At 46.4% G+C, this 23,146-nt stretch overlaps 1 protein-coding gene across 1 annotated transcript in view; it reads right to left on the reverse strand.

Moving 5' to 3' along the window:
- LOC128872229 (3-phosphoinositide-dependent protein kinase 1) overlaps positions 1–23,146 on the reverse strand; it is a 451,269-nt gene that overhangs the window by 295,656 nt on the left and 132,467 nt on the right. The window contains exon 4 of the mRNA XM_054114690.1: positions 1,953–1,991. Within this exon, the coding sequence (XP_053970665.1) occupies positions 1,953–1,991 (39 nt within the window). The remainder of the gene's footprint in view (positions 1–1,952; positions 1,992–23,146) is intronic.

A 23,146-nucleotide genomic window follows, 5' to 3' on the forward strand; every position in this document is an offset into this window, starting at 1 on the left:
CCGTGGCCCAAAGCGGACCGGTTATTACGGGGGCTCGGCCGTTCTTTTTCCCATCGATGGACTTTCGATCGTTACGCGCCGCCACGCTCGCCAATCGCTGGATCATCGCTGAATCGTGGAAAGGTGCACGGTGGTGCCTTCCTTTCGGGACAAGAAATTGGATCAGTCTGCTAGAAATCGAGATTTTTGTATACCTACAACAAGGATTTCTAACGGTGGGAATGACTCTGTGCCGTGTTGGATGTCGATATTCGTAGATTAAAATACTAAATCCCTGCAAAGAGGCACGTGCCTCTCGCGTGTACCGAGACAGTCTTGGCGGTGCTTTGAGGAGATGAGTACCAGTCTGAAAAAAAAATGTCGAAGAATCAGCTAGAACGACATCAAGGAACCTTTTCCCACGGAACGAAACTACCTGTTCCCTTACTCGAAAGTAGACACAGGAAGAACTGAAGGACTCCGAGGAAACTTCCCCGCGACTCTCAAAGTACGACTCGCCTCAGACATTATCACGTCCTCTCACCCTTTCCCTCTTCCCCGTTCCTAACCCTCCTGCTCTTTCCCCGGGAACCCTTTCCGGCGCAGCTCATCTTGCATTCTGCGAGGATTAAGGCTGACGGCATTCCCGGGTTTAATAAGTGTCGCCCGAATGACGTGAATTAGTCCAATATGTCTGAAGCTCCCGGTAGCAACAATTCAGGCCTGCTGCATCGCGTAATTAAAATTACTCCGCGCGTCATACTTTACGTCAGGGCCGCTAGTCGCGGGAAGAGGCGAGGTCGGGGTTGTCGTGTCGTTCCCTGCAGTAATTGAAGCCCCCGGGGGGTCGGTGGAAGGAGTAAGAACATCCCCGAGCCCTGGTTTCCGTCGCGAGGATGCACTCCCCAATATCGGCCGAGATACAAAGCGTCTAACAACGATAACCCGTTTCGATGCTTGTTTTCACGCCTCCATCGCATCTGATCATCCCGACCTGTTCAGTGCCGCGTAAACGCCGTCTCGGATTAAACCTCTCGAAACCGTCTGCGAAATCAGGAACGCTCGATAATCGGTTGAGGTAACAACTGACTTCGAAGGTAGTGTCTATTCGGTTGGGAAATAAGCGTTGTTTCGAGGCTTTCATGATTCACTTAATTTAAGGAAAATATAAGCTTTGGTTGTTGAAATACTTTCGTAATTTAACGAAGAGGACCAGGAAACCTCGCGGCTCGGTTCGTGTAATGAAAAAAGTAAACAATTCTTGAAAAGACGTTACCGATTTTTATTCATTCACCCAGGCGCGAATTTTTCCTAACCACTCTTCCATCCCACACCTTCGTTACCGCAGAAGTGCCTGGCCACCTTCGCGCCCAACGCCTCCATCCTCCAGGGACTCCTTTCCTTGGTTAACCTCCGCCCCCGCGACCCCTCGGGGAGAGCAAAGCTTGCAAGGGGTTGGCCCAGTTTCGACGTCGACGGGTTTGTAATTGCATTCGCAGCTCGGCCCCGAACGTGCACTGGCTCCGCGTGGAGATCGAGCACAGTCGGATATTTAATATAAATCGGTCGGACGGCGATATTGCGGAAGAGGAAAGTACGCAGAGCGGATGAGGAAAGGGGTGGGGGCGGCGTTGCATTCCCGTGGTGCGGATGCACCGCATTTCGACGCATCAACGGGAAAAAGTGGGTCGTTGCGGGAGATACTTTTACACGGGCGAATTTTAGGGACCTCCCAGGAGATGGAATCGGTACTCGATCGATGGAAAGGAATCGTCGAACCTCTCGAAGGTGGACGAGAAACGATAATCGTGAAATTCTGACCCCTTTATCGATTTACCTGGGATATAGGAAGGAATGAATATATTCCGATACCAGCCTAAGCGAATCATTCAAACATGTTTGCTTCGATGCGCTTATCGAATGCATAACAATGAAATTAGATAAACGATTTGTTGAGAGCAGTTGTTCCGTACCTTGGCTGGCGAATCCTCCGAAGTCTCGCATTCCTCCACCTGGAAAAAGAAAAAACGAAGACTCGTATTAATTACTCTCCTTCTGTGTCAAACGAACTATGTCAGCGAAGACTTGAGTCCCGAATCTAAAAATGATATTTTCTTTTTTATTTATTTTTCTCCAACCTTCCTCAATTTTGCACAAAACGCGGATCAGCATCTCCTTCGTCGATCTACTATCGTTTCATGCAAAATGGGCGAAAGCGATCGAAGAAACAGAGAGTAGCCGACGCATGATCCCTTCGCGAAAAAATCCGATGACCGCGAATTCTCGTCGAGGCAGTCACGCGTTAGCTGCGTAGTGAGTTCTTTCATACTCCCCGAATTCTGCATCGTCTCTTTCTTCGGCGCCAGCGTGCCACGGATCTGGCCATTGGCGCGTAGCGGTGCTAATGAACTTCGAGCTCGTGGCACTTTTGGATGCACCAGGCATTCAGCAACTATTTCTCGTTCAGGTATCCTCCGAAAGTCGTTGAATCTTTAAAAATTTGCGTGTACGTTAATATAGTAGGTTAATCCCAGTACAAATTGCACTATTTTAACCCTTTGCACTCCTAAGGCCACCTATTCTGTCCGGGAACTTGAAGGCGTTTCTAAATTCAATTAGTTATAGTTAGTCAATATATTAGGGGGACCGAAAAGTAATCAAAAGTTGATCAACATTCATTTGTTAAAGAAATCTTAAATACTAATACTTGCATATAGCCAAATTGCTTGGAGTGCAAAGGGTTAATGCCTAAATTATATTGTATGTCTCTCAGATACCAACCCCCCGCTGCTAGCCCATTCATATTTCTTTTGCCTGTAGTTTTGCCTGAGTAGCCCCGACCAACGGTGTAATATGATCTTCACTGATTGATACGCTTCTGTCGAGTGTTTTCTTTTTGCTCGGACCTCTTTCTCTTTGTGTGTTTACAGTGTTTACCAAACGGTGTTTACTAAACACATAAAAACCTCGAGTGCAATGTTTTGGGTCTCCGATTTTGCATGCCTCCTTCAGTCGTTATTGTATCTTCTAATGTTTTGCCAACAAACTTCGAGTGTAGATAAGGACAGCGAACGAAGAAGAGAACGGATCGACAGGCGAAAATGGCGACCAACACCGGGATTATTTCGGTGAGACAATTTTTAGTAAATATGTTGCGAATTACGTCGTGTTTGGTCTCATTTTAATCAGAAAAATGTCAGGAATATGATGGTAAACGAAATTCGTTTTTACAACGAAAACGGTTATAATAAAAAAAAGTTTGATCGTTGCATTAGCATTGTCTCATCGAAATATCCGATCCCGGAGCATCTTACTGTCCATTTATCGTAGAGAAACTTGTGCATTTAAGGAGACTATTGAATTATATACATGTATATGAATTTGAAAAGTTTCGAGAAGTATACACGCGGTATGCGACGTACACTCCGTGCTCGACGACCTCGCTCGTTTTTCGTTCCCGTTCGGAAATCATAAATTAAGGAAAGGGGAGAAGAGTGCGTTTTGCTCGAAGCAGTCCAGGTATCCGTGACGAGCCTAACGAGCAGACAATTCCCGGGCGAACTTTACGCGAAGGATGCTCGAAAGGGTGCACTCGAAGTGGATGGATCTACGGGGCAGCTTTTCAAATTAATGGAACCACCGAGGTTCGCGAGTCAAAGGGGCCCGCGGTCGAGTCCGTCTCGTCGGGACGTTAATTTCGATCGGTATCTCCGAGGGCATCACTTTTATTATAATTTAGATGTAAATGCTGGAGGGGGGAGTTGAGGGGGGGGGTGCACAGAATTCGTTATTAATCACCGGTTCCCGCGTCGCTCTCGCGACGGGGAGATTGTTCCGGCCGTTGGTTTTCGATGCCAGGTAACTGAGAGATCTCCGACCGTTGAATAGTTGACGTGAAATTTTCGAGTTAAGGGGGCAACCGTAACGATATCGTTAATTAAATTCCGCACACTCGCGCGTCCTTGACGAGGCACGGCGATGCGCGCCACCCCGTCGTTAAACAGTAAATTACCTGTAAATGCGTAATCGGTGCGACGCGACGGGAACACGGACTCCCGCTGCACGCGAAATCCCTTCAAAATGCTAATTCTCGAGTAACTTACTCCAACTTATCGATCGAGAGATTTATGAGGATTAAATGATTAGGACTAGCGAAAATAATGAATTTCCAATTGAGGTTTCTTAACCCTTTGCACTCCTCCTTTTCGTTACATATATTTTGTTCTTTACACACTCCTACGTCGAGTGTGACTCGACGGTAGTTTTTATCTCAGGATCTCCTTTGTCGAATCCCACTCGACGTTCTTTCACGTCCAAATCAATAATGAAAGAAATTGTTTCAAGATATATCACACACTTCAAAATTACAAAATATAACAAAAATGAGAATAAAAGTGGCATTTAAGTGAATTTGTTTCTTCCTTTATTTATTTAAATTGCCTTATGTTTCAATTAAAGTAAATCACAAATAAAATGCTTAAAAGCACTGGGAGCTGATGATAACGAAATTGAATAAAACTAGACAACGATTTCTCTAATAGAGATACTACTATTTCATCATCCTAGCATACGTGTTGAATACCTCATTCACGATGTTAATAGATCGCTTGCGTAAAGAAACTTTACGAGAAGAGTGTGGCGTCCACACCTCGTTACCACCTTGCGAGTAACATCGTTGGAAATTGCAGGAAAACACGGGCAAAGATCGAAAACTGCGTCTAGGCATCCGGTAATCGGTAACCTCGGAGACGACTCGAGCGAACGCGTACGACGGGGAATAACAATGAAGGAACAACGATAGTAATGGAATTATCTTTGGGCAGTCGTTGTTTGGGAGCCGCGTTTCTGGCGACGGCGCAGTTTCTCGTACGGGCGCGTGGCCGGATGCTAATGAACTCGCCGTTGAGTCACGTTTCGGGAACACAAAAGAACGTAGGAGAGGACACGACCGACCCGGTAGAATCCTGGCACCGGGACTCGAAGCGCCGAGTTTGCAAATTAGCGGCATTTCGGTGCAACTGGCTTTACCGAGGCGAGCACGTGCAACGTTTTTCCACCTCCTACTCTTTCTGGCCGTGCGTCTCTCCTCGATTTCGCTTTTCCACCGAGTCGGTGGTATTTGCGGACCGACCTTTCCGCGTTTACCCGTTGCACGCGCTCGAGTCGAACGCGATGACGCTGCCAACTGTTTCACGACGGGACGTTGCGAAATCGGCCCGGTTCGAGTTGTTGTGCCCGCTTCCCGTAGTTCATTGCCTCTCGAAATTAGAGGAAGGCTGAGCTCACGGACATCGAAGAGCGTAGTTTACTTTTTCTGGCAATCTTTGGCTACCGATAGCTTAGGTTGATCGTCCTAACTACGTCTTTGAGTGATAGAGAAGGATTTTAATCGATAGTTTCATCTATTGGTACATCGTCGATCACTGATGCTCGTATCTCGATGTACCCATTCGACGATCAAGAGCGAAGCCGCCATTATTATTTATCGCCAAATAATAATCCACCGGGAACTCCCGTCCCGTAGAATCAATAGACTGCACGACGGATTATTACTCGGCAGTAAATAGCAATCCATCGTTAATTTTCGGCAAAATCATCGTCCGATCGGTCCCGGGAATTGTCGGTCGTCGAACGGACGCGGGCGCCATTAAAAGTTGGAAACAAAGCGCGACGGGGAAAAGTACTGCCCTTCGTTAACTACCGTAAACTTTCCCCACCCCCGGTCTCTCCGGTTGGAACTCGAAAAATGAGTTTACCCGAATTAATCGCAGTAAAAGCGGCCGCGTTAAGTATTCACTTAGCGCGCGGACGTCGCAACATCGCCCGCCGACAATTACGCTCCTCTCGCGTTCCCCTATAATTTCGCGAGTGTCCATCGAATTTTCCGCGACGCTGGGAAACGGAAAAACCGAGGAAAAAGGTGGAACGAGAAGAACAGAGAGATAGAGAGAAAGAGACAGACGATAAGACAGAAGCGTGTCCGGAAACCGTCCGTCGGGCCAAGGAACTTTTTCCTCTCGCTTCTGTCTCCGGCTCGAGGCCCCGTTCCGGAAGTGGCGCTCCGACTGCGACTAAACTTCGCGAGAAGTCGAGTTTAAGAGCTTCCCTGTCCGTCCCGGTGGGCCATTCCAAGATTGAAATTAATTATTTCACGAGGCGTGGCGACGATGGCGGTACGTAACGAGCCAGCCTCTCCGGAAAACGTCAGGTGTCACGACGACGGGGACGATCTCTCGCAGTCGAGTGCGATTATCGAAGAGCACCGGCTCGTCGATCGGCAGCTGGTCGAGAGGATTTGTGCACTTTGAGTTCGTTGTACTTCGTTTTGCTTCGAAATCGCGTCGCATTATCGTCCAGATGCAGCTTTTACGAAATTCTCGCGATCTCTAGCCTTTAGTGCACCTTCGAGCTTTCCTAAGCGATTAACTTTGCTTGGAGTTTCTCCGAGAAACTGATGCTCCATCGCGAAATAGACGCCGCGAGCATGGTGTACCATAATTTTATCGCGTAGGAAAACGATGAATTACGACGGAGTCGGTCGATCGACTTCTTAGACAAGGACTTGCTTGATCCACAGCTTTAGAGCGACGTTCTGCAAATGCGTATAGAAGCAACTAAGTTTCCAGAAGTACGATCGGTCGTAACCACGAGGAGGTGGACACTCGCTCGTTTTGGTGGTCTGTGATACTTTGGTCGATTGTTCAAAGAGTACTCAGCGTCTTTACCACCTTAATTCACGGCTAATCCGATACCGTTACATCCTTGGTATTCTTCCCTTTCCCCCGTGGCCAGCTGCGGGAATAACATTTCGATGATCGATCGCCAATCGCGGTTAAGAGGCGTATTAATTGCCCGTCGATCGGTACCTCTAATTACCGGTGTGCACCGCGCTGGCTGATTAATTACCGCCGGCTGGCCACGGGTAGTAACCAAAGTGAGATCGATGTTCGATCGTGGTATTCCCTTTAATTCGAGTCGATCGAGTGATTATTTTTCATCCCGGTGTGTCTCCTCGTCCACCACGTTTCGGCTCCCCTTTCTCCGTTGTTTCTGCGCGTTATCTTAAAGGAAATACGAGGAAAAAAATTGGGAAGAGTTAGACTCTTCTCCGTTTTTCTACGATGCCCTTATTTTTTGAAAGAGATACGGATTACTAACCCTTTAATCTCTAACAATGTGTGAGACTCATCTTCTTTGCATTCAATCTCCAAATCGATCATCCCCACGTTTCATTTGCGTACAAACGTCCAAATAATTCGACGGTTAAACAAAAACGAGCGAAAAAAAACGCAGAGTGGGATGCCGAGATTATATTCGCCAGGCGGAATCGCGAGGGACCCGACGATACCACTCTTTCAGTTGGAAATTAAACGTTTTCTTTAGATCTGGCAACAAAAACACGGAGTCGGGTTGCCATCAAAGCCATGCAAGGATACGAACTTCCTCGATAATTCCCGCACCGACGAACCAATAAATTTCCGCGGGATCCTTCCGAGACCACAAAAGGCCATTGTCCCCTGTATTTTTCCACGTTCGTTCGGTTATCTCCTGTCGGTTTGGAAAGTCGAGGTCACGCAGGATCAGCGTTCGACTTAGTTGTTTTCTAAAAAAATAACGGAAGCGAAAAGGTTTCCGATCACGAGCGCCGCGAACGGAAGTCGCCAGACGTCTTTGTCGCGTTTTCCTCTTATCTCCCATTTTTATTTCTCTCCGACTTCATAGCCCCGCTCTTGTCTACACCTTTGATCGCTCCTCCTCTTTTCACATATATAATACATTTGTTAGAGCGGGTTTTCTTTTAGCAACGGTTCCGGCGAGCGACGATTGTTACATGGTGTACTCCTCGTCAAGATGGAACAAAAATGAGAAAACGTGGAGATAAGTATGAGAAAAGTCGGATAACATTTTCGCATTACAAGTAATAAAATAGATCCAGAGACTATCCCAAGCGCATCGCGCTATTTGAATTTTATATTTTTATCGTCACTTTCATATCACCCTCCTTCCCATCTTCAATATCGTGTTTTCTACATCATTTATTACTCGTACGTTCTCCCGAACGTTCTTTAATCTCTTCCCGTATTGTTATTCCATCTGCGCAGTTGCGTACGGCGTACACTTTGTATTCCGGCTAAATGTTCTCAGGGGACTTGGTCCCGGGGCATGTAATAAACGAACTTTCCTTCTCCCTCTCCTGCCCGTGCATTCAACGCAGATTCTTTTGGCCACGAGTTCAAAAACCTTGGCGCGCGTGCTGCTTCCGCGGGAACGGCCGCGAGCTACCAATTACGAGGAAGAGATGGAACGTTACGGGCGGTCTCGTTACGCCAATTTCGCGTGATAAGTTCGCGGCGAACTCGTCGGAGCCCAGGGAACGTATGAAAATGTTTGTTGTGCCGCGACCGCGCGTGCTTTTATGAGATTTGCCGTATGGAGAGCCGTACGGTAACTCGCGCTCGACCGCGCAGACCACCAATTCGAACGGCACGCGGCCATTTAACCGCTTCGGCAATTCGAAATCCTCCCGTTTCATCCCCTCTCCGCCGTTCCTTTCAACTCTATGTTCGGATTAAATAAATTCGAACGCGCGATCCAATCTCTTGATTAAATGAATTCGCGTAGAAGCGATACGCTCTGTTCGTAATAATAAAATTCTGTTAATTAATTGTATCCCGTCGCACGCCAAATAGACTAAACATTGATAATCGTATCGGCGAGACATAACAAGATAGCAATATCGAATACGTGACACCTAAAAGAACGCGACATACGAAAATTCCCGAAGAACAACGAGGGTATATAAAATGGTATATAATCAATAGATTGCAAGGACATCTAAAAAAGTAAGTTTTAAATTTTAGAAATGAAACTTTGCCACTGTAAAGCTTGATCCGCGCACCTCCACAATAATTTTTTCTTCAGTCGACCAGGCTACCACAAGTCAGCGCAATCTCGTTCCACCATAAATAACCACTCCAACTCGCAGTTGCATCTCATCAACGCTGAAGATTCAAGATTATACTTCTACATTGTAAACGCTCATTAGCAAACGAAGTATGAAGCAGAGTTAGCCTTGTGCCACACCTTCAGCATTGTTCATTCTACTCTAATTCGAATTTTTAATTCAACCGCCTTCTTCTTTTTACCGCGATACATACTTATGATTCACCGTCGTTAACGATTTACTTCAAATGCTACCTTTGCTCAGCTCGGACATCCGCAAGAAGAGTCTACGAGGAAAAATAAAGACAAAACTTGCTTCCTGCCGTTGCTCGCTTAATCTTCGTTGCACAAGTTCTGATTCAGATAACTCTTAACTACAACGAGAAATTCGTAATTACGTTTCACGGTTAAAACATTTCTACCGTGACTCTACAGTTCCCCTGCAACGCTTCGCAGTTGCAAGTTTGCGATGGTTGGAGCTTTATTCGCGACTCTTTTCGTTTAAATGAAATTAGGGTGTAGAAAGAGGAATTGACGCACGTTAATATTTTTTGGCGGCACTTTGGTAACTGTAGCGGCATAGGCGAGATAAATGGACGAGCTCAAAGACAGCTGGACGAATGATCCGAAGGGAACGAAGTCGGTTCGCTTCGAAATGAATAGGTACGCCCGCGTCGAAATTAATACTCCTCGAACTCGTAGAAAATCGTTCGGGATAAATCATCCTCGGGATTCGACAAATACAATTCTCTAATTTGAGCGGAGGGGTCGGTGAGAAATTACGCCGCCATTTGGCGAAGTTACGTTCCGTCATTCCTATCCGATGGGTATTAAACAAACTTTTTAAAAGTATTATAAAATGCGCCACCTGATTTCGCGGAGCTCCGATCTCTCCAGTTATTCCTGCAACGACCTCTCTCGATATTTCTATTCGGTCCAAATGTCAATCGACTATTTGCTGAAGAGGACACGCTCGGATCGAACGTGTCGCGGCTACGTGCGCGTCAATCAGTGGCACCGAAATAAAACCGTAACGTGTTCCGCCGCGGTCACTCTGACGTTGAAGGCTCGATTGATAGATACGCTGAATTATTTATCGTTCGCGAGTTATCACTTCTCTCGTGTCGACTGAATTATTACTCGACTCGGATATGCACCTGGTGGTCGACGTTCTCCAGAGATCCCCCCTCGATCCCTGGGATTACCATCGAAATCGCAGAGATCCCTCGAGGTTCCCTTTGTCAAAGATTGTCCACGAACATTCAATCATCGAGAATTTAAGACATCATTGACCGGCAATTTTAGACAGATGCGACTCTAATTAAAATTAAAACAATCTAACTCAACTTCAATAAACTTTCTTTATATTTTACCAACATAATGAATTGAAATATTTTACGTATCTCTTGCATAACAATACAATTTTTTTATATCTCCCTGGGTTTCATAAATTGAAATAGATAACGCAAATGCAAACACGAGTTAACTTGTGACCGGTCAACAATGTGTTAAAAGAATTCAAGAGGGGATTTAGAGGCAATTGGAAAATGGAAGCCATTGATTAACAGAACGTTTCCTCAAAAGAATTGTAATTGACACGGTACGAGATCGCGATCGAATGAATACATAAATACATCAAGATCCAGCGGGTACAATGAGTTCATCTGCTACAGAACTTTCAAAGAAGAAACAATTCCCCTTGATCTCTCAATCGCGACAGTTATTCTTCGAAGGTCTTTATGAGTGATCGACTTCTTAGGATTGAAATTTAAATATCCGTTTTACTTGTTCGAGTAGACGAGTCAAGAAGCGAGCAGAGAAGTTTAGATAATAATACAGGTATTGAAACGATCAGTTTCAAGCTTCTGAAAGAACCATCGACACAGCCGTTTTAATTTATGCAATTGTTTCCAAAGAAGTTACTTTAAAAGAACTTGGTTAGAATTTAACACAGGATTCCTCAGAAATCGAAAGAGAGTCATTATCTTTTATTTAGAGGTCTTAGATATTGAAAAGAATAAATCATCTGTTGTAACCACAGTTTTCCTTCTTACCGTATCGACTGAAATTACCTTATCGTGCAAAACGATGACTGCGTACGAATGAGGAGCATCGAAGGCGAGAAACACCGGGGACTAAATGAATTCGTGGTTCGGGCAGCAAGGAAACAAGGGACGGTAGATAGAGTGACAGGAAGATTTATTAAGATCATTAAGAGGGCGCTAGGTGTTAAGTGTGTATCCGCGTCAGGAGGTTTCGCGATTCTTTGTCAGGGGTCTGGTTTCTGCGGCGCGCGCAAGGAACCGTGCAATTAGAAAAGACCGCGAGAGCCTTTTCGCCGGAGATTTATGAATCGCTTGATTGCTCGTTCCTTTCCCAGTTCGTGGGCCCGTGGCGCTGGTTTAACGATTACTTTTCAAATGGCTTGTAAATAATCGTTGTTCGCCTAAACGCCGCCGCGAATGAATCTTAATCGCTGCACGCGGCGTAATTAGTCCGAGAGAGTAATTGGTAGCGTTCGAAGCGCGCCGCTAACACGTTCCACGATTGTAAATATAACTATCTGATAGGTAGTTATTATCACTGTCAGATATTCTAACCCTTTGCACTCGGATGTCCCTCATGAGGGGACATCATAAGTTTAACAAATTTTGTTAGTGACACCACTGCCAACATAAAGGATTTATGGTGTGAACGCTTTAAGAAAGCTATAAGAATTTATAATAAAGCCTAATAATACCAAAAAATATATGTTTCCAAAGTTAGACTATTTTATGTAACGCGATTCCTGTTCGCACATTTTACAACGAGGTGGCGCAGAATGCGGAGGGTTAAACAATTATTTTATTCATTGCTATACTGATCAGAAATATGATTCTGGTGTAGTAGTCGACATACTGAGGTCTGTCGTTCGGTTGATTGAATTCCTGTATGGTAGCGCTGAGATTGGATGAAAGAAAAGCGGCGGAGGAAACATGACGAAATCGCAGAAATAGAAGTAAAAAGACGGTCAAGAGCACGCGCAGGTACGTATCGCGAGGGAAACGTCGTTCTATTGGAAACGTGTCTCCGGACGTCGCGACCGTATCTCGAGACGGTGATAAGGAACCCGTTCTTGGACCAGGGAAATGGGTCAATTTATTGAAAACAGTAGAAGAGGGGGTGAAAATATTTGACAAAAGAAGGCTTGTTCGAAAATAAAAACGACTCGTTATGCGCAAACAATGAGCATGTATAAGCAAGATTCGTAAAAGCTGGAAAGAATCGTAACGTGGCTATATTGAATAACCCGATAAAATGTAAAAAGACGATAAGAAACGTTTAGAAGTCGAGATTTCCACGGAGCATCGACGACGACGAAGGGCGAGGAGGGGAAAATCCACTTCTCCCCAGAGCACGCGAAATCCCTTGTATCGTTGGGAATCATCTCGACGAATATACATACGGTTGCTCGCATACCGTGTACGAACGCTGACGGAAACAAGGATCAGACACGAGCGGAAAATAAAAGGAGCACACGAAAAGGGAACGGAACGCTGGATACACGTGTCCTTCGACTGTGGGCTCGCGTCTGAAACCAATCGAGCGTTTCCTCGTGGATATCTTGGGGGCACCACAAAGGAACAGTCTGCTCGGGAGAAGGCTGGACTCGCGATTAATAACAGGGGAATGAAAAGAAACGGGAATTCGTCTAGCTCGAAAGGATGGCATCCATCGAATACGATACGTCGATTTTAATATTCGCGTCCTTTGCACTCGCTACGGTAGACTCGTTCGATGAAACTAATTCTGAAAATAAGAACAACGGTTAGGTAACTGGAAGCACCGAGTTCTTTTTCCTTGATAAAAAGGAAGAGGGTCGTACGGCCAGCTTATGACAATGGGTCCAAAGGAATCGTAAATATTATTCGTCGTCCGTAGGAGCCACGTGTCCAGGACGCTCGAATCCCAGGCATGTACGAACGTCGACAGGGAACAAGAATTAGACGCACGCGGAAAACGAAGAAAATAAAGGGCGACGGGGGTTGAAAAGGGGGCAATAGGGGGTGGAGGGTGGGGAGAAGGAAGCCGGGTAGACGTGTGCAGCCACACAGCGAACTCGATCTATTCGAAGGCAGTCCGCGAACGTGTCTCCAGGCTCGGTGGACGTATCTCGAGGAGCTGGCTGAAGGGTGGCCACGACAGAGAAGAAGAAAGGGGTCGTCGAGATGAGGGTCGTGGAGGAGGGGATGATAGACTCGGTTCTCGAAGCAGTTACCGATACGATGGCCGATGCGACGGGACAGGGGCAGGGAGGCGACAGTTTTTTTTTTTTCATTTTTATCGGAAGAAAAGAGTGGTTCCAGGCTGTAATGGAGTCCAGGCACGTATCCGTCGTGCACACGCCAGCAGAGCCCGCGGCTTTTCCAGCCAGTCCAACCCCTGCACTCACCCCATTCATCCAACAGCCTCTGCCCTCCCCCAACCTCGAACCCCTGCGATCCACCATGCTTCCCTTGGTCTTTCTAACCCCTCTGCGACGCTGCAGGTTGACGGACCGACGTTAGATCCCCTTAACTCGCACGCCAGGCCAAGCGACGCCAACACGCCTCTGTGCCCCGCTCGGCTCACGTATGCAGTGTCCGCGAGACAGAAAATGCACGGCCTCGATTCGATTACCGTTCCGTTTCGAACTGACTGTCTTTGAAGTACCCACCTGGCGAACGGGGTGGGTCGACGAAGACCTCGAAAGAAGAGATGGTAATCAGAATGCAGAGGTTTGATCCCTATCGTCGGTGATTCGAAGCGACGTTTCCTATCAAGAGGAATTTTCGAGTCGATAGTGGCAGATTTTAATAAAATTAATATGAATTGATCGTAAACTTTCGACAGGTTAAATATGTGTGTGTTATATGGAGGAGGTGAGAATGTTTATAATAATTACTAAAGGTTTCCTTCTAATCGATAATCAACATTTCTGTATGGTTTTCATGAATATACCATCGTGCACCAATTTTATTGAAATCGGTGTCTGCCATTATTAACGTTTCTCTCGTTAAGCTTAATGACGGCCAACCTGGCCCTTCCGTTACACCGCCCTGTATCTACACTATAATAGTTTCGGTACGGTGTAATAAGGAGACGCAAAATAGAACGGGAAAGTTTCCAAGTACCGTAAGAGTCGTAAATAACGTCGTCTCCTAATTAACGCGTCTTGATTACCTTTGTTTTAACGAATTAATTAATGACGAAAGTTTGGATTATTACCTTCGCAATAACTTTCCTTCAAAGCACGAAGAGATGGGCGAAACGCATTTCCGCTGCGTAATTACTTAAAATTGCGTTTACATTCAGCATATTACAATGTAAAAGCGAGCAGAGCTACCAGGATATAAATGTATTACTCCGGGTCGTGTAACGGTTCACGAACAAAAGATAATCCACAAAGTAGATTCGAGCAGCGTTGCAACTTGGCGAGGCAAAACGAAATTTCAGGGCTTCGTTCCGAAAACAGTATGAATATATAATAATTCGATATGGGATTTTCAATCATTTTTAACGAACGATTCTTCTATAAATAGACCATGAAATAATATTCGTAAATTTGTGATGTCACTCCTCTCAAACGGTTCGTCGATATTTCAACGACCAAATGGAATTCAAGTTTCTCATATTTCATAACTCAGCCGAAATCGCGAAAAAATATTTGGGGAACGCATACAATTCCGGACAAAACGCGATAAAAATTGAAGAAAGAACGTGTGGCCGGCCTAGGGCCAACGTTGTCGGAGACAAGAGATGGACGAAAATCCGATAATCAGTCGATGAATCGCGGGAGAAGGAGGACAAAGAGATATCGCGAAACTGGGGACCGATACGGCGAAGATGGAAAACGGAAAAATGAAAAAGGAGAGGAAATCCATGATGCGCGGAGTCGAGAGGTTATCGCGCACGAGGTCGCCTCTGAAAACATGAATGGGAATGCGCGAGGACATATCCACTACCGTGAATATGAGAAGAAATCCACCGCGGCTATCTCTGTCGACGTCTGTACGTGTGTCACGCGACGAAAATATTCGCGTTTCAAGAGCGCTGCACTTTAATTACGCCCTTTGAATCGCGTATCCACTGCCGCGAAATTAACCAGCATTCGCGGTCCTGCAAGATATTGTTGCGACGATCAGAACTGATGGCGATCGCTCCACGTTGTGGATATTCGTGTAATATTGTAGACGAATGGTGCGCTACCTGGTAGATTTACTTACTAATTGTATTTATATAATTCCTAATTTAATTTGCGACAATTGTTTAACACGTTGATCACTACGTCAACCATACATGGGTTGACAGTGCTTTTCACTGAAGAATTAAAAAAATTAATGCTGAATGTTAAATATCATAGAAAATAAATTTGAACTTTGTACTTGAATTTCGATGAAGTTACAAAAATAAATATCGCAATAAATGTCTTTTTGTGTAGTTTTCAATAGTCTGCAAACAGAACTTTCACAGAAGAAATTTGCAAGAGTATTAGCATGGCAGTCAACGTGCTAATAAATAATAATGTTGCAAGAAGAAGTGTCTCTCCATAAATGTAACACTCCTCGAAGGACTCCTCAACCGAACTGTATCTCGCGTCATTCTTTTATACCATTTACAGAGATACGTTATGCAACGATTCTTTTCTCGTGGAAAGCTCTGCGTCAACGATTCATACGACAAAGAGGTGAAAGTACCGTTTCAGAATTCTCGCAACCCCGCGCAAGCCACGTCACGAGGGAATCGACGGTCTGTGGCTTACTTCTCACCGGTGCAGCGAGTCGAGTTTTCCCATAAGCCACGCTGCGCACCTTTACCCTTCGCTCCTAAGGAAACAAAGGGCGGGAAAACGCGTAATTACGTCTCGTATCATGTTTCACACGAGACCCCCGGCGTCGTATCGCGGAAAATCGCGACAACGGCGACCGAACGAACGTCCGATTTAACGGAACACGTGACCATAGCCGTGTCTTTTCACTTTTTCTCGTAACGCCGGCAATTAATCAGGCCGCGATTAAATTCCTTCGCATTGTTCTTCGAGCCAGCGAAACGGTAATTAGACAGCGACGGAACCGTTGGAACGATACCCCGACCGACGGTCGTACATCACGTAATCACGGTGCGTTTGACACTTATTATACCGGTCCCGGGGACGCAGTCCACGATGGAGTCCGCGGATAAGCCCTCCCGGACGTGTACACGCGTCGGGACGCGTTTAATGCTCGCATGTGACACGCTCACGCTGATTTTCTCCCTTTATTCCCGCCCTTCCTCTCCCAATCCGCCCAGCGGACACGACTGCGACGCGCCGAAAATCCTCCACGAGGATTTTACGCGCAAATCTATACGGTTTCGCGACAACGAATCGCCCACGCGAGAGTCCCGCGTTTGTTCATCGATTCGCCGAACCAAACGCCGGGGCTGCTGAACTCTCCTGTCGCGCGGGGATTTCTTCGAGCTTTTGTTGTTTGGAGGGTGTCGCGACCAATCCCGTTCGGGGAATGAATTTTGAGCTACACGGTCTGAGGGATTCAAAAACTTTGTCCGAACCTTTTTGCATTCGGCAAGCCTGGCTATACTGGGCGCTTTGTACACGAAGGGATGATTGCGGGGTACCTGAAGTCAACGGTGGTGTAATTTATTGGTCGAAACTATGGAGATACTGGAACATTGCAAAATAAGCCACGGACAGGTATGAAGGTAGTCGCAGCTAGTGGGATGCTGTCAGAAAAACTATAAAAGATGTACTTTTTCTACACGAGATACTTCCGAATAGAATTTTTCTTACTTTACTGTGCGGAATGAAGCATCAAAATGTTTTTCAAGATAAGTGTCGACGCAATTCGATCCCACGATTCGTTTATTGACAGACGATAACATTTTAATGTCGCGTTTGGCGCTGATAGTTGGATTATTTATTTCCCGTTTTTTGCCCGCGAACGGACATCCATGTAATACGGAAGTGGAAACGTCAAACTCCATCGAGCGAAGAAGGACACTCGAAGCTCTCGCAGCATTTAAAATATCCCGCAGAGGTTCCCTCGTATATCTGTTCATGAATGTTCCACTCGTCCTTTTTATTCCTTTTAATTCCATTTGGCACGATTCGTGGCAAAAGTCCAATCGCGTCCGTTTGAATTATATACTCGTTACTGAAATGTAACGGTGAAATGGCTACGTCGAAGGAAAGAAAATCATTGCCAGTCGTTGAATCCGCTTGGTGCGGAATAAGCGGTAGATCATATCAGAAATTTTCCAAGTAAATCCGACGTGCACTGCTTCTATAATAAAACCATTATATTCCGTTGAATAAGGTCAGATGAAAATAGGAATTTCATCGTGAATTTCATTGGCATTAAACAGAAAATTTCATTATGCAGAAATAGACGAAGTGAAAAGAGAATTCCAAAACTAAAAGAACGTTTTTATTTATGAACATGGATGATAAGATTGGCTCAACACATGTCAAGAATGCGATAAACACGATCGTCCAAGGATCACGAACCGAACAATTTGCTGCTTTAATCGTTATTGCTCGGAGACCGATGCGTACATGTTGGAAGCGTAGAAATCAGTAGGTCGTTGATCCAGCGCGAGGAAAACGTGTCAATGAACGTTGAATGAGTTACAAGACGCCAGCCCGTGCTGATCGCAAGATTCGTTCCTTCTGGACGATTACTCGCTACCATTGCAACATCCTCTGCAGATTTATTTTTAGTTTTAGCTGACGAACCACTGCGCGTTTAACTCCCTTTGTAACGCGAATCGATGGTCCATGCAATGTTCGCATCGAAAAAACTTTCTCCCGAACTTTGAAATGTTCAAAAATATTTTAAATGTTGATGTTCTGTTGGCTGATATCGAAATTAATTTAGTCCTCAGATCGTACACGTTAATCACCCCCTCTGACAACGCAATCGTCAATATTAATTGACGCAGCTGACGCTCTTTGTTTTATACGTGGACAACACGATCGAATAATTTAACATAAGTACATTCGTGAAACATTCACACTGCGCCAAAAATAGACAGAAGGATCTGGATAGAATGGTTAATTAGTTAGGAAATATAATTTTCGTGCTACAAATCAATAGGGGTGACTCGCGTAAAATCGTCCCCCAAAGAAACAGAAAATTATTCGGCAGCGAAAGATCGAAACGGCACGCGAGGGAGAACGGAGCGACTACGAGGGCACGGAACGATTAATCCTTCGGTTCTCGCCGGGTTAATCGCGTAATCGCGGTAACTCCTCGGCGCCATTATCGATATTATCCTGGGATCGACCATTTTCATTAGCGAGCGCGTGGATCCGCGGGAAATTCGAGTAAGGCCAAGGTCTGGAGTTCGGGTTTTATTCGACCGCCAGGACGGTTTGTAGGTCGTTAAAACGGCAATCCTCGAGTCCTGGTGCGGCACGCCGGGCTGACATTAACTTCGGGGAGCCGTAAGGAGTACATAATGTTGCGTTAACTCGGCACCGAGGGGTAGATGGATGGGTGGTACGCGTCGCAACTTTAATTTTTTCCTCGTCGACAAAGATGGTTCCCCGCGTCTCCGCTACCCCGTTTTCCTCCTTTTTCTCTCGAGGAAGGGTGAACTCGCGAGGGAAGGAAAGAAGAACAAAAAGGAAAACGAGCGTGTCCTGTAAGTTTTTAAAATGCAACGGAGATGGGAGGGGATGGCCCGGTGCCTCCGAAGAAGAAGAAGAAACAACGTTCAGCCGGTGGAACGGCACGGGACGAACGACCGAGCCAGAACGTCGGCGTCGGCATCGGCATCGGAAGGGTGAGACGATACGTGCGCGACATCGTGAAGCTCGTTATAATGCTCTTCGAGCTCACTTCATTTCTTATTGCCGGGGAACGCCGGCACGAGACTGCGGACCTTGACGAACGAGGCTGCAGAGCAAGCACCAGAACCTAATGGTCGTCGGCGAAAATTGGACGACGATGGCTGTTCGCTCGGGATAGTACTCGTCCGGAGGACGGGATATAAGAGATGGGCACAGGGGAAGGGAGGAACGTCGGGGTCCGTGCTTCTAAGACGACTCGGTGATTAAAGTAACGAAGAAACGATAATCTTGCGCGACGGTTGACATTGTTGTAGCAGCCCGAGGGAATAATAATATTCGGTGCTCCCGAATCCGAATGCTTCTGGCCTCGTTTTCGGATCGTGTCGTTATCTCGGAGAGACGTAGGAACCGAATACGAATTTCGAAGGTTCGACGAAAATCAGCTTCCGCTTCGGTGGATTTTCAGCCGAACGAGAAATCGTGTCACGAAGCGTCGACGATTGATATTAGTCGCTGAATTTCCGGGAACTCGTGAACAAGCTAAGGGATGATAGTTTTGCTAGATCAAACGAGCTGTAACTCGTTTACGTTTTGACAACGTTCGATGACGTAGCAATTCCAATGACAGCGGGGTCCACGGTGTTCCGAAGCTACAAAGACGAGCGGCGAAAGTATCCGTAGCGTTTCGCAGGCAATAAAAATGAGCCGAAAATGGGAGGGTTGGGGTTTCGAAGTGAAGCTCGAAGCATTACGGCGCGCCTAATTAAAATTCTTCGCCAGGGCCAAATAATTTGGCATAATGCAACGGCGAAGTCGAAGAGAGTAGACGGTGGCAAAAAAGAGGATCGCGCCGGGGTCGTTAGACGGGGCATTCCGTAGATTTATAGGTAAAGGGGCACGCTCGCGTTTGGCCTTGAAACGAGAGGGAACGCGGTAGATCTTCTCGTTTAAGGCCGGTGAATGAAACGGCCCTTTGACTAAACACCGCCATCGATATTAGGGATCTTCCCGTCTCTAACCTCCACGGTTAACCCTTCTCTTATTTTTTCGGTCCTCTTTTTCGCGTCTGCTCGTTTCTAAGCTCCGGTTTTGTATTGCCTCCGCTCTGAATGCACACCGTTTTCTTTCTCCATTTTTTTTCCTTTTTCCGTTCCGTCCGTTCGACGAGGGTTTCTCGCGCAGTTCGTGCACGCGTACTCGAAATACGAGCCAGCTCATTCAAAAAGAGGTTTCGCGAGCGCGAGCGCGCAATCCGACCGAGCGAGCGCTTCGCCAACAACGGGGTCGTCGACCTTGATGAATCACACAGTCGATCGCTTTAATTACTCCCGATATTAAATTACACCATCATACTCGACAGTAGAATGGAAAGTTTTAATTTACCGCTCGTGCTCGCGGTACACTACGATCGCTTGTGTACGCGATAACAAGCATCGTTAATTAAAGCGGAGCTTAATGAAGATCTTAGTACGAGACGAAGCCACGACTCGCCGGGCCCGTTTTCATTCAGAACGACGCCGGCGAGCCCGATGGTAGTATATTAACAACGTCGTTCGGAAATGTGCATCAGGGAGTCGACACACTACGTTTATCCACGGACATGGATATTCTATCCAGATCCACATACGAACGCGAATTTCGAATCTATGGCTTGCGACAGAAATCAACGCTTAGGTCTGAAAAGGATGGACGAAACATACTATAGAAATTTCAGCGAAACAAACAATATTTCATCCACTTCGAGCGTGAGTTTTAAATGCTCTGGAGAGTTTGTTCTTTGTAATTGGATAGGAATTTTATAGCAGGAGAAACTGGATCGGTCAGAGTTGTTTTGATCGAGGATCGCAGAATGCGTCGCGAATGAAGCGCATCGATAATATTGATATTTATAAGGGTGACGGTAATTAGGGTATCGAAACCGCCACTCGAACGGCGCACCGGCAAACACCCTCATCCGTCTTCCTCGATTTCCGTCCCCTTCGAGCAGCGTTTCAAAGAAAAAAAATGTACTGGCAGCACCGAGCTTGTCCCTTTGTCGATCAATCATTGTCAGTCGATAGATCCATCAGCGGGAATTCTTGGCGGTGAGGAAGTCTTTATGACCGACGCAATTAGATGACCCGTTTCGGATTCTCTCGGGCCACTCTTGCGCATATGTTCCTCTGCAACTGTTATTCTAACCATTCACGAATGTGGAGTCTTTTCCACGTTAACTAAATCACGCGACCAATTAATTCTACTCGAAAACGTTAAAGTGACGTTTCTTGACGTTCGAGGTGCACGATTTAAAATAAAAATAAAACGCAAGTCAGAATTTATTTGATATTAAAATATACGAATGAATGAGACCAAATGAAAACTGCTTCTTCAAATTTCAGGTTGCGTCAACCTGATATTAATGGCGTACGAAGAACGGAAAAGAATGGAAAACAACAGATCGAAACGATCATCGAGATGTCGGTGTAAACACGAGTCGTAGAATCCTCGGATTCCCGCGTCAGCCTACGCCCACGTAAATTTCCAGCGAGCTACACCTGCGGCTGTCTGCGTGCGGCCAAAGGGGTACGCACACGCGATCGGGTCCAAGGTCCCCGAAGAAAGCCCTACGCGCCATTCGAAAGTTTATTGCCCCGTTTCACTGTGGTAGGGCGACCCAGGGAGGGGAAGTACCGCTCCACGGCGGAAGGGAGACCGTGGATGACAGGAGGGGTGACAGCAGTCCACGTGGTGGGGATAAACCGTGGGGCGATACGCATGTGCGCGCGCAGCGTGGCGGGAAACAATGAGGGCCAACAACCGCCGGGAAGAATCTCCTTGGCGGGAACCTGGAAGGTGGTACTCAACCTCTGTCTCTCTGAGAAGCTTATGAACACGTTAACTGTAAATCACCACTCTTATTTCTGTATTTGTATAAGAATGGAGTTCAAAATCTGATTCTTGTCAATTTTGTTTGCAATTAAATAACTGGTGCAACAGATTTTGCAAGGAGTGTGTACGCGTACCAAGACACTCGAGAGACAACTCTTGGTCACCACTGGGTTTTACGCGGCAACTCGAGCAGCGACTGAGACGACGGCCTTTGTTTACGTTCGATTTCGTTGAACCTCGAACCGTGGTTAAGGATATCCACGAATAGGTTCCTAACCTCTTTATGTATTATTTTAGAAAGCATACAATGATACTCGTTGAAACGGCGCTATGATTTTTTCACGCTCAGTAAAGAACGGTGTCCGCACACGTGACCGTTCCGTAATAATTTCGTGCTCGTCGAGGATCGTGCTTCTTTGTTTCGTAACGCGTTGCCCTTTGGAGCGCCGGGTGGGTGGAATTTCGAAAACGAAAAAACCGTGGGGCGGTATCGCGTGTTCGACGAGGCAACGAAAAAACGGCATTCCGCGAAGGACGATAAAACGTCGGCGGGCCCGAAACGTGTTGGTAAAGCGACAAGAATGTAGTTGCCATTCACTGACTCTGTTTGGCACGAAACGGAGCAACCCGCGGTTCCCGAACTTCGACGGATCATGATAAAGCCCGAACGCTCGTACAGCCGCGAAACTCGCGTCTAGACGCGTTTTTTTGCCAGTCGGGCTCCCAGGGCCGAGGGCAAACAAAGACTTGGAACCGTTCGATCGTTCTGGTTCACTTTCCAGCTAATTCGACTTAACGTTCTTCGAGCTCGTGCCGTGATCAGTTGCAGTTCCTCCTCGCGTCTTTGTTGCCTTTTCTCTCGCTCTCGAGCAATATACGAGCAATAATGGAAGCTTTTCGAACAAGATGTTCGTTGCCCCCTGAGTAGATACAGTTTACGTCCGGAGGTGAACAGGAAGCGAGTCGAGAGACATGCCACACGCGTTCAACGTTTTCTTTTTATCACCGCGGAATCGTCGCGGTACGCAGTTACGACTATATTCTGCGGATGTTCGTGCAATAGCATATCCTCGTGGAAAACGCATAAGAAAGTTCGAGTCAACGCAGCGCAAAGGAAACAAAGACATATTACGGTCACGCAAAGATCAAATGCGTCGTGGTGCTTCGACTTAGCTCCTGATTATTCGTCGAGTGATCGAGGTTTTAGGGAGACGAATAAAGCATCGACTTACGAAGGCTTCCGTCTCGAGGCCCCGGGTTACAGAGGTCCGACCGTGTGTTTTGCATATACCGATACACTCCTGCATATGTTGACATATTATAATTGCATGTTTTGCATAAGCTGCATGCATATATTGATGTTTTATGCTGGTATAAACACCGCGGTCTACCTACGACGCTGAGCGTATTACCGACAGTTATCGAACGGAGGGGGACGATTTAAAGCGGAGCGCGGGCCGGTTATGCGAAATTACGAATCGCGTATAAGCAACGGGAGCGACCTTTGGCACCGGTGACGGCGTAGGTACGAGGTCATTCGGGCCG

Source organism: Hylaeus volcanicus, chromosome 2, assembly GCF_026283585.1.
Source record: "Hylaeus volcanicus isolate JK05 chromosome 2, UHH_iyHylVolc1.0_haploid, whole genome shotgun sequence".
Taxonomy (NCBI): domain Eukaryota; kingdom Metazoa; phylum Arthropoda; class Insecta; order Hymenoptera; family Colletidae; genus Hylaeus; species Hylaeus volcanicus.